Below are 12728 nucleotides of genomic sequence, written 5' to 3' on the forward strand. Positions count from 1 at the left end.
TAAAAAAAAAAAAGCCACTAATGGGATATTTCCAGAACTTTCTTGCCACTAAATTATTATTGCCACCATTAAGCAATTTTATTATCTACTATTATCTTTCTCATGGTTTCCTCTTGACCTTGTAAGGGGATTTCTCCAAGTCAAATGTTAGCTTTTTAAAAAAATGTAACTGGTTTCAAATTTTAATTAAGGGCATTAATTCTTTACTCTGTGCCCACATTATATTCAGAAAAAGAAAAATAAACACCAGCGAACTCATTACCTTGGCTGAATAATTAGTGTATTAGAACACATATTCTTTTCAAAAATAACTTGCAAGGGCTGACTTTCTTGAAAACACACATTATGAGTTCTTCTAATACCTTAAAAAGAATAAAGCAATCTGTTAATAATTTTATTGCAACATGAACTATTTAAAAAGTCTAAGTTTCACAGCCACGTTAAAATAATAAAATTAAAGAAACATTTCCTATCTGGCAGGTGCATGTAGCTTGAAGGAGCACTACTCCTTTATGAAATGTGTTTATCGCCTCCTAGTGGACTCCATGCAACATGCCGTATCCTCGGACCAATCAGGCAGTACAGCTCCCAAGTTCTTTTGAAATGCAGGTTATTTCTTAAATTGTGTGTAAAATAGTGATTGCCCACTATAGTTCATGTACCCATCATTCCCTCTCACTACCTTTCACAAGTATGATATTTCTGGATTTCTGGGAATTTTGGACGTCAGATATGAACATCTGGCCTGTAAATTCTTTTTCTCTGAGAGGAAGAAGAGGGGAAGGGTGTGTAGCCATAACTGCTATGGCTCTATGTGCCAGCAACTATAGTGCACATTTTACATACATTACCTATGATCTTCACAATATCCCTATGAGGTAGGCACTTAGTCTCAGAACAGGAACCTGTAGCTCGGTGACTTTTCAAGGTGATGCTATTTTAACAAGTATAGGTAGAATTTGAATCTAAGTTTGAACATAGAGCCCATGTAATAAAATCCAAGTGGACTATAACTTCCCACAGCATAATAATGTTGTGGTGAGAATCAAAAGGAGTCACTAGATTATTGGGGCGCCTGGGTGGCTCAGTCGTTAAGCGTCTGCCTTCGGCTCAGGGCATGATCCCGGCGTTCTGGGATCGAGCCCCACATCAGGCTCTTCTGCTGGGAGCCTGCTTCTTCCTCTCCCACTCCCCCTGCTTGTGTTCCCTCTCTCACTGGCTATCTCTATCTCTGTCAAATAAATAAATAAAATCTTTAAAAAAAAAAAAAAGGAGTCACTAGAAACAACATTTCTCATCTAACTTGGATTTTTTTTCTTTTGGGGAGGAGGGGGAGAAGAAGAGAGAGAATCCCAAGCAGGCTCCATGCCCAGTGCATGAGCCCGACACAAGGAGCGATTCCACGACCCCAAGATCATGACCTGAGCTGAAATCAAGAGTCAGACACCTAACCAACTGAGCCACCCAGGTGCCGCTGGATTTTTTTTATACAAAATTAGTAATGGCAACATTTATTAATTTCATAAGTATTTACTGACCACCTACTATGCACAAAGCTGCATTAGTTAGCTTTTGCTGGAAAACAAGCCACTTCAAACCTCAGTGGCTCAAAATAACAAACATTTGTTATTTCTCACAATTCAGCTGAGTAGTTCTGGTTTAAGCTGGCTTAGCTGTGGCTGGACATGTTGGATGGCTTCACTTTCACGTCTAGGGCCTCCGTGGGACAACTGGCACAGCTGAGACTGCTGGGATGGCTGAGGCCTCCCACCACATGGTCTTAATCCTCCAAAGTCTACCTTGCAGCACTTGCTCTCATTCAGAGGGAAAGGTTCCTGCTTTAACAGAGGAAGCTCCCAGGCCTCTTAAGGCCTGGGCTTGGAACTCACACAATATCACTTCTATTTAATTGATAAAGCAAGCCCAAGGCTAGCCAAGATTCCAGCTGGTGAAACAGACTCCAGCTTTCGAAGGGTGGGGAGCAGCAAATAAGTTGTGAGCACTTTTTTGGTAATCTACTACACAGGAACAATTTAAGGAGCTAGAGATTAGCAAAGCACAAATTAGACGAAAATCTCTATCCTCACAGAGCTTACCTTCTAGGGAGGGGAGACAGACAATAATAAAATAAATAAGTAAAATAATTGATAGGTCACATCGTGGTAAGGGCCACAGGAAAAAGGCAAAGCAGAAAGGGCATTAGGGGGTGCCAGTCATGGTAGATAGCAATTTTAAATAGGGAAGTCAAGGAAGAGCTCATAGGAAACGAAGCCATCTGAGTAAAGACTTGGAGGAGGAGAAAGAGCAAACAACATGCTAGCTGGAGAAGGAGCTTGCTAGGCAGAGGGCTTCCAACCCACGTAGCACCTTACTGGCCATTGTAAGATCTCTGGCTTTCACCCTGGGTAAATGGGGGAGGGTTTGGGGGGAGGCGCTGAGAGAATTTTGAGCACTGGAGTGACATATTCAACCTATTTCATCTTTGCATTCATCCATACATCTTAGATGTACTACAAAGAGCATGGCACTGCGAGGAATTACTGTGATGTCTATTTCAGGAAGACACAAAGCTCAAAAGTTGGCATAATTTACCCTATTTTAAACACTATTTCCAAGTTGCTTTTGGAGCAACAGGTATTAGACGCTTATGGTCTAAAGTTCAAAAGATACCAAAAAATAGACAGTGAAAAGTAAGTCAACCCCAACCCCTGGCTCCTGCCACCCCCATACCCTCCACAGAGGGAACCGCTTTTACCAGTTTCTTACGTATTCTTCAGAAACAGCCTTGGCATATACAGCACGATCGTACCTCTAGAACATACCTCTAAATATTTCACTCAAGTAAATACTGGCATTGCCAAAGACATCCAAGCAGAGAAATGTCTAATTTCTTTGTCATTCCTGATGCTCCTTTTCTTGCCACTTGCTTCCTTCTCCTTTTTCCTTATCTACAAGTGCTAAACTTTCAACCTATACCTTTGCTCACACTGTTCCCTCCTGCTCCCTCCTCACAGAATGCCTTCCCATTTCCACCTACTGGAAACTCACCTAGTTACTCACCTAGCCACTTACCACAAAGCCTTTCCTCTTCACCTTTCTCTCCTTTGAATCTCTGACCCAAACAGCATCCACTGTACCCTTGTTATTTTATCTTTTTAGGTAGGCTCCACGCTGGGCATGGAGCTCACATGAGGCTTAAACTCACAATCCTGAGATCAAGACCTGAGCTCAGATCAACGGTCAGACACTTAACCGACTGAGCCACCCAGGTGCCCCCCACTGTACTTTATTTCAAGCATGTACCTCTTCACTGCGGTTTTTCTAGTCTTCTGGTTTAATAACAATTTTCCTTGATAGGATACAAATGGGATAAACATTTAGAAGTCCTGTTTTCTCCCTGGGTCATTTATTAACTTTATCTTGTGCTGCACAAAGTAATGGACTGTAATGAGATAAGGAGTTTTGCATTAAAATGGACTTCCTTCATTGAGAAAATCTTACTATTAACAACTGGGGCTTTTCGGTGGCTCAGTCGGTTAAGCATCCAACTAGATCTCAGCTCCCATCTTGATCTCAAGGTTGTGAGTTCAAACCCCGCCCTGGGCTCCACGCTAGGAGTGGAGCCTACTTAAGAAGAAAAATAAAGGGGCACCTGGGTGGCTCAGTCACTAAGCATCTGCCTTCGGCTCAGGGCGTGATCCCAGGGTCCTGGGATCGAGTCTGGCATCGGGCTCCCTCCTCTGCTAGGAGCCTGCTTCTTCCTCTCCACTCCCCCTGCTTGTGTTCCCTCTCTCGCTAGCTGTCTCTCTCTGTCAAATAAATAAATAAAATCTTTAAAAAAAAAAGATAGGGGCGCCTGGGTGGCATAGCGGTTAGGCGTCTGCCTTCGGCTCAGGGCGTGATCCTGGCGTTATGGGATCGAGCCCCACATCAGGCTCCTCTGCTATGAGCCTGCTTCTTCCTCTCCCACTCCCCCTGCTTGTGTTCCCTCTCTCGCTGGCTGTCTCTATCTCTGTCAAATAAATAAATAAAATCTTTAAAAAAAATAAAAAATAAAAAAATAAAAATAAAAAAAAAAGATAAAGACAACAACAACAGCTGAACTAAAGCAAATGCTTAGTCATATGTTTGACTTAAATTCTGGCATAAGCTCCTTATTGTCTCACAGACTGGTAACCACAGTGTGGGGCCCAGCAGCCAGGACAAGGATCATTCTGAGTAGTAGTGTTTCATAAGATCTGCTCCTGGCCATGGGATTCCTGATGCTAGGAGAGAATTCTACTTGCCATTTCATAAGCTCAATTTGGAACTCCCCTCAGTGGGTCCAGAGAACTCTTTCAAACCTGAAGGGGTACAGCTAAGGAACAACCATTAGTTTGGAGATGTTACATTTGTAAAGTTTAGAATTTCAGAGGTGAGTGATACTTCAAAAATCTTTTAAGTTATTCAAATAAGACCCGATAACTATACGCTCACTGTTAATTGAGTTTAAAGTCATTAGCACATCTGTAGAACGCCCTTTGACAAAAACTCAAAACTTGAAGTGGGAGGCCAGCATTTCTTGACATCACTTCATTAATACACGAGTATGTATCAAAGTTTTATTTTCACTCGGTATCCCAGTGCACTCCTCTTCTCTTATGGAAACCCTTCTCTGCTGGAGTCCTGTCTCCTTGAGCCAGGACAGAATACATTAGCATGTGATGTATATCAGAGAGTGTTCCTCAGGAATTCAGGGACTCATTTTTAGCAACTCTAGGGCCGCTGCAAAGAAAGTATGGAGAATTGGTGGAATTATTAATAAGATAAATATTTCAGATAAATCTTGGTTCTCGATGATACAAATCCTTGTTTCCTATTAGCAGATGCTAAATAATTAAAGAAATCACTTTCTGGAAACTTTTCATGGTTAGATTTAGAGAAGTTAGTCTTTTTTAGTAGCTCATGTTTTTCGATTGTTTGCTATCAGTGAAGAGAGCCAAATTTACATCACTGTCCTTAATTCCTTCCCAAATCCCAACATGTATTTCTAGAAGCTTATGGGCTATCTCCACCCAGGTCATTTTTTCTCAACTAAATTTGAACAGTGTTTCCCCACCGGATTATAGATATAAAATTGCAAGCATAATTTTCTGTGTGCATACAGTTTTGGAAACTATAACTACTCCAATTACATAGTAGCATCCATGTCCTCCAGTCCCCTTCCTTCCTGAGCTGGCCCTTCCCCATTTCACAGCCATGAGTTTCGAGGGATGGGGGAGACTGACTCTACTTCCTGCATCACTGATAGGCCCTCACTGGTACAAATCAATTGGTGTAATCTTATCCCCCCTGCAATTAAATTTGGACCAGATATGGCACTTATAGATGGGAATGCCCTGGCCACTAGGATTAATTTACGTTGGTCCAGTTAGAGCAAAGTCAAGCACTTTTGTTCACTGGATACGTGAGGTAAGGCTTTCACTCCCACTGATGTGAAAGAGGAAACATGTAGCCCTGGCTGCTGCTGCAAGCCACCTGGTCATTGAAAATTTGTAAGAGAAGCTGGCCTTAGGATAAATCACATGGAGGAAAGTAGAGCTGAGTGAATTTAAAAAAGAAAAGGAAAGGGGCGCCTCAGTGGCTCAGTCAGTTAAGCATCTCCCTTTGGCTCAGGTCATGATCCCAGGGTCCTGGGATTGAGTCCCGTATCAGGCTCCCCACTCAGTGGGGAGTCTGCTTCTCCCTCTGCCCCTCTGCCTACTTGTGTTCTCTCTCTCTCTCTCTCTCAAATAAATAAGATATTTTAAAAAAAGAAAAGAAAAGGAAGGAGGAAAAGAAGCAGCAGCTGCTGCAGCCTGGACCAAACCACGCCTATGACCTAATTTTGAACTTTTCGTTTACAAGAGCCAATATTCCTCCTTATTATTAAAGGCTTTTTTCTATTACTTGCAACTTAAAGCATCCTAACTCATACAGCTTTCCTACAAAAGCTATTAAAAATCAACCAATAACAAATATGTATTAAACATTACTCTAATCAAACTACTTGAGAGACTTTTAAGAAACTGAAGGGGCGCCTGGGTGGCTGAGTTGGTTAAGCAGCTGCCTTCGGCTCGGGTCATGATCCCAGGGTCCTGGGATTGAGCCCCACATCAGGCTCTCTGCTCAGCGAGGAGCCTGCTTCTCCCTCTCCCTCTGCCTGCGGCTCCCCCTACTTGTGCTCTCTCTCTCTGTCAAATAATTAAATTTTTTTAAAAAAGAAACTGAAAAGTTGGTTGTTTAAAGTCCAGCTGGAAATAAGGGATGAGGGCAATTGTAATAATAGCAATCATCGACTACGTCAGACACCACACTATATGCTTCACACTGGTGATCCTGCTTCACACTCACAACTCTGGAATGTGAGGGTAGGTAAGATTATCCCTATTTACGGAAAAGAAAATGACAGTTCAGAGAACTGACGAGAGAAAAACTCTAAAGGCCTGATATACAAGGTAGGCCATCTTAGATTTCTTTCTAAGTTCACATGATGTACGTAAACTTTGTTCAGACCAAAAGCCTGATTTTTGGCCTGCCACACATGCAATGTACATCTGCTTTGTGAATGAGTAGCATAAAGGAAAACCATCTTGTCCTTGAGGCATCTCAATCAATGCTCCTGCTCCCTGCATTCCTTCACAATGAAACTCATGATGCCTGCCTACATGCTAATCTATAATCTTTTCAGCTTTTACATGATGTAAAAATGTATATAACCCTGCAAAAACTGTTCATTCTCTGGAGCACTTTCTTCCCTGGGAAAAGTGTGTTTCCTGGGCAGTTGTCCTAACTTGGGCTCGAATAAAACTCTCTTTCTTACTTTCTAAGATTCTAAAAAGTTTGTTCAATTTGCATTGACAAAGCTTAAGTACTTTCACAAAGCTAATAAGAAGTATAGAAGAATCCACACCCAAGTCTGTGATGTCAAGGCCTGCTGTGCTTTTAATCATGCTCTTTACGTGATTCTGCTATTATGTGAACTGAAATTCAAAGAATGGGGAAAATCATGTTAAATCATGGATATTTTGCAGGGAAAAAATTTAAAAATATAACACGAATATGAGTTTAAGATATTAAGATAAATCTCAGGCAAAGTAACAGATATAAGATAATTGTAATACTATCATAACCTTCCAGAAGACCATTCCACTACAAAACAAGATTTGGACTAATATCACAAGCATGAGTTTTTTAAAGCATGCAATTCTACCTGCTAACTTCAAATAAAATAGCAGCAATCATAAAAATTATAACTAGAGCTAACACTTAGAGAATGTACCAGGCATTCTTTTAAACACTGTAGAACCATAACTTCCTATAACTCATTGAAGCCTCACAAAAACCCAAGAATGCTAGGACTAACATGATCCCCATTTTATATTTGGGGCAAATGAGGCACACAGATGTAAAATAATTTGCCCAAAGTATCAGCAAGGAAAGTGCAGAGCAGGATTCCGTCCCAGACCTTGTGGCCTCCACAATCCATGCTCTGAATCACTGTGTTAGACATACTTAAGCATGTAAATGTCCTGTGAGTAAAACATTTGAATATCTACCATGCAAGGCTGTGAGGCAGGAAATCTGTTTTATAGCTTGGTGTGACAGAGAGAATGTATGGTTTCAGCTCCTACTACTGTGAGGCTTGACTCAAAGCCAGGCTCTGCGACTTACTGGTTTTGTGACCTTGGGCCCATTACCACACTTCTTTCGGTCCCAGATACAGTACTATCTGCCACCCAGAGGACTTTCAATACAGGTTGGCATTATTCCTTTCTGTTCTTACCAAAGAACACTGTTACCAAGGCACTCTTACAGAATATCATCAGGCAGACAGTTAATTTTAGAACCACCTATTGTTTGACTTCAAGTGGACATTTAAAAAAAATGGTTTGTATGCAAGCAAAGCTTGTGCTGCTGACAAGTTGAAAAAGGAAAAATTTAATACCAATCACTTCATAATACTTCTACAGAGACAAGATAATACTTTTCAAGTACTTACAACAGCTCTACCATAAAACCAAATTCTAAGCAGTAATGCAATGAGAAGTCTTAATATGCAGTTTGAATATTCTAAACATAAAAAATATTAACAAAAAAACACACAATACTTTAAACTAGTTTTAATGATACGTACCATGTCTGCAGAAGAACTGAATGACAACTTTGCACTGATCAGATCTGGTGAATATTTTGCACTTCTCTACATTTCTTTCGAGGGAACTCAGACATCTAAAGATGGGCAGAATTGACTGTAACACAAATACATTATCAAATAGCACATACTTAATATGGTTGTTTGATTAGTTTAAATGAACTAACAAAAGAAGAGTATGTATATTCACAAATGAATAGATTTGGCTTGCATGCCTTTTTTAAAAGTATTTTTAAATTTTTATTTCTGTTTTGAGCTATGTAACTATGTAATGTCAACCTTAAAAATAAAATAGCCAATATTCATTTTTTTTCTGGGTTGAAAATGTATTTTCCCCTCCTTTTAACACTTTTTTTCTCTTTTTAAAATTTAAATTCAATTAATTAACATGTAGTGTAATATTAGTCTCAGAGATAGAGTTTAGTGATTCATCAGTTGCATATAACACTCAGTGCTCATTACATCAAGTGACCTCCTTAATGTCCATCACCCAGTTACCCCATCCCCCCAGCCACCTCCCCTCCAGCAACCTTCAGTTTGTTTCCTATATTAAGAGTCTCCTGGGGTGCCTAGGTGGCTCAGTCGGTTGAGTGTCTGCCTTCGGCTCAGGTCATGATCCCGGAGTCCTGGGATAGAGCCCCATGTTGGGCTCCCCGCTCAGCGGTAAGTCTGCTTCTCCCTCTGCCCCTTACCCCACTTGTGCTCTCTCTCTCTCTCTCAAATAAATAAAATCTTAAAAAAAAGAGTCCCTTATGGTTTGTCTCCCTCTCTGTTTCATCTTCTTTTATTTTTCCCTCCCTTCCCCTGTGATCCTCTTTTGTTAAGTTCTTAACAATTTAAGAATTTAAATTCCACATATGAGTGAAATCAAATGATAATTGTCTTTCTCTGACTTATTTCATGTAGCATAATACCTTCTAGTTCCATCCATGTCATTGCAAAAAGATTTCATTTTTGACGGCTGAGTAATATTCCATTGTATATATACATCACATCTTCTTTACCCATTCATCTGTCAGTGGACATCTGGGCTCTTTCCATAGTTCAGCTATTGTGGACACTGCTGCTATAAACATGGGGATGTTCTGCATGCCTTTTAAACCATGTATTAAATGCAGAATAGATGTCATGTTCTATGTAATAAATATTTCTACAATACAAGAGAAAACCAGGGCCACTTATATTTACCTTCATTCCCAATTTGCAATTTAAATTTGATGTTGTCGAATCATTCTCATTTACTTTCACTGAAGTTGACCACTGATAATGTTGAAAAAACACAGGAGAGAAGAGGACATATCCATATGCTGACCGACAAGAATTCACAGATCTTAAAGCAAGCTGAAAAATAAGAGGTATTAAGGAAAAAATCAACTTTCTCTAAACGATTAATTCAAAAAATTCTATTATATTTAACACTGCAATTAGTTCAAATAAGGCTATGGGATGGTAACTGCATTATATGGACATTATACATATTAATTATTATAGATATTAAATGGGTTGCGTCATAAACTGTATATTGAATTTGCACACATATACATAAATGGATACACATCTGTAATGAATACATATAGGTTTAACTCTAAAATCTTGCATGCTGAAATTGTAAAGTTGCAAATGCCTTTAACTTTAATGCACGAAGTGGCAGAAGGCAATGTAAATGGGGGTAAAAAGATGGCAGCAAAATGGCAATCTCTTGCCTCATCTAAAGTGAGAAACTGTCGGTCAGTGCCAGCCAACTACTTCCACCTGGTAATGCTGGCCCCAAACTGTCAGACCATCTAAGTTTTTAAGAGAAGCAAGAAACTCACATCTTTGTGTAGACTCTCCCAATTTTTAAGTTTAGAAAATTATTTCATTAAAAAAAAAAACGAACAGTTCGGTCCCAGAAAATACCTCTGCAAGCCATACCTAGCCTCTTGACCACCAGTTCACAATTTCTAATTTAAATCTCTTGTGTTTTTCTGCATGATTTTTATAATATGCTCTCAATGTATTCACATATATAAAATAAAGATGAACAGTGAAAGGGATAATTACAATTTCTGGGTTTCCTAGTTAACATTCAATCTGGACTGGGATGTTTAAACATCTTTTGCCTTAATCGATGGTATATTGGTTAATTTTCTTACTTACACCTTTTTCAGATGGGTCTAGCCACAGCTCGTCACTGATTCGTGATAGAGCTTGAATTGCTTTCCCAAATACTACAGAGAAAAAGAAAGGTACTGCTTACATTCTTTCCTCAAACAATAAATACAAATCATAGGACTACTTCAGCATTCACAGGACTCAAGTTTTAATGCATAAAGAACAGTGTTTTATACACTAATGCTAAAAATTGCTTTAAATATATAATAGTACTCATGACAAAATGAGAGGCACATAGTAAGAGCTCAATAAATTTACAGAATGTGCAAAATGATAAAATGCACCCTCTTCCTTTATGTTTGCATGGAGCTACTGTGGCAAGTCAATTTCCATACTACTGTATCTTTAGACTTGGTTTAAATAAATATATTACCTGCCCCCTCCCCCCCCAAAAAAACAAGAGTGAAAACAGAGCATGGAGGGATTTGAAGGGGTTTAATAACTTCAAAACAAGTCATGAGAGAGAAATTAGAGGCATTCAAGATGCATCTCTGATATTTGAGGGAAGCATGCAAGATGCGAGATCTTCCCACCAAATACACTCAGTGCCCTGTAAGGAAGAGAGGCTAGGCTGGGTGACATATTTGTCTAATCTGATATGAGACTGTTAATATTCTTAAGAATTATGAATAAGTACAAAATGCAGCAGAGAATACTATGTGAGCTCCACATTGGGCTACATGTTCAGCCTGACCTCTGCCTCTCTCTCTCTCTCCCTTCCCCGACTCGTACTCTCTCTCTCAAATAAGTAAATAAAATGGATGGCCAAATTAATCCTCAGAACAGTAGAAAAAAAAGAAGAAGAAAAAATTCCAGAACATAAAATCAGCTTATAATAATGCTTAAGAATCAGAAGTTTGTGAATTGGGGGTACCAGCGTGAACCCGAGATGGGATGACCAGGGGGGTAATAAAAAAGGATAGAGGCGGGGCGCCTGGGTGGCACAGCGGTTAAGCGTATGCCTTTGGCTCAGGGCGTGATCCTGGTGTTATGGGATCGAGCCCCACATCAGGCTCTTCTGCTATGAGCCTGCTTCTTCCTCTCCCACTCCCCCTGCTTGTGTTCCCTCTCTTGCTGGCTGTCTCTATCTCTGTCAAAAGAATAAATAAAATCTTTAAAAAAAAAAAAAAGGATAGAGGCATTTCTCCCTTTTTACCACTTCACATTCAACACTTTTTCCTGGAGTTGCCTGATGCAGACCTTTCACTCATCCAATGAATGGTTTTGGAACACCCACTATGTTCCGAGTACAGCCCACTCCGATGGGGTAGAACAATGAACAGGACAGGAACGGTTCCTGCCCTCACAGCGCATGGCGTACAGTACAGGAGGAAAAGCAAAACAATCATACAAATAGTTGTTTATTGAGAACTGAGCTATAAACTGCAAGAGAACTTCTAGAACTCTAAGAACCTGGAACAGCTGGGAGTTTGGGCTTCCCTTTCCTGTTCATTACTACCGTTCCATGGATGGCCTCAACCCAGGGGAAGCTAACCATGACACAAGACGCCATTCTAGGATCACTTCCAGGTTACAATCTGTAGGAAACCGTTCTTCTCTTAAATAGAGATTTTCTGGAGTAACTTACATTTAAGTACTATTTATAACATATTCATCTACATTCCCATCTATCATTGAGCTCTTTACCTGCATCTGTTTCATTCCTACAACAAGCCCTGTGACGAATATGCTCTTATTCTTCTTTTACCGATGAGGAAACTGAGCCCCACAGTGATTCAGTGGTTTGCCCCAGGTCATACATCAAAAAGTGGTAGAATCTGGGGTAAAAACCAGGTTGATGCTTTCCTCATGGCACTAAAATACTTTAACGGCCTAAGCATCATTTTTCCCCCAACTCCTCCTCACGCAGTCCTTATTCCGAGTTTGATGCCCGCATTCCCAATCTCTGTTCCAATGGTTTAGTTCCATATCATGGACACTGAAGACAATAAATACTATGCATAAATAAAAGCAGATGGGCCCTCTTCCTCCCCTCGAAAGCTACTAGGAGCCTGGGTGGGTGGCGGCTGTTCGTGGCCAGGCCTTGTGTCGCCAGCCCCTGAACATAAAGGACAAAGGGGAAATCGCCCCCCATGAAGCTTACTCTCTCTCTAACTTTCCCTTTTCTACATAGGAAAGCAAGAAAAGTCGCTCCACCTTTCACCTGACTGCCGCTCATCCCGCACTTCAGCATGGCCGCGAGCCCTAACAAGCCGCGCTCCAAGGAGCGCCTCTGCTCGACGGCCCCAGGTGCCCGGATGTCGCCCGCTCTTTTCGAAGCTTCGAGATCTTACCCCTCCCGCCCCCACGCCACAATGTCCCAAAGTGCAGCTGTGTTTCACGGCGGGGAAGGGCCTCTGCGGGCCTCCGTAGGCCGTCTCCTGCCGACATCATCTGTCAT

General features: G+C 40.7%; 1 protein-coding gene across 1 annotated transcript in view; it reads right to left on the reverse strand.

Annotated features, from left to right (window-relative positions):
* The window catches only part of RAD9B (RAD9 checkpoint clamp component B), a 36229-nt gene extending 23619 nt beyond the window's left edge, over positions 1–12610 (reverse strand). The window contains exons 1-5 of the mRNA XM_026514864.4: positions 12485–12610; positions 10313–10383; positions 9362–9514; positions 8156–8270; positions 263–362 (exon numbers count right to left, since the gene is read on the reverse strand). Coding sequence (XP_026370649.1) covers positions 263–362; positions 8156–8270; positions 9362–9514; positions 10313–10383; positions 12485–12521 — 476 coding nt within the window. The 5' untranslated portion in view covers positions 12522–12610. The remainder of the gene's footprint in view (positions 1–262; positions 363–8155; positions 8271–9361; positions 9515–10312; positions 10384–12484) is intronic.
* Between the last annotated feature and the right edge of the window lie 118 nt (positions 12611–12728).

Source organism: Ursus arctos, unplaced genomic scaffold (assembly GCF_023065955.2).
Source record: "Ursus arctos isolate Adak ecotype North America unplaced genomic scaffold, UrsArc2.0 scaffold_34, whole genome shotgun sequence".
In the NCBI taxonomy this organism is placed as follows: Eukaryota; Metazoa; Chordata; class Mammalia; order Carnivora; family Ursidae; genus Ursus; species Ursus arctos.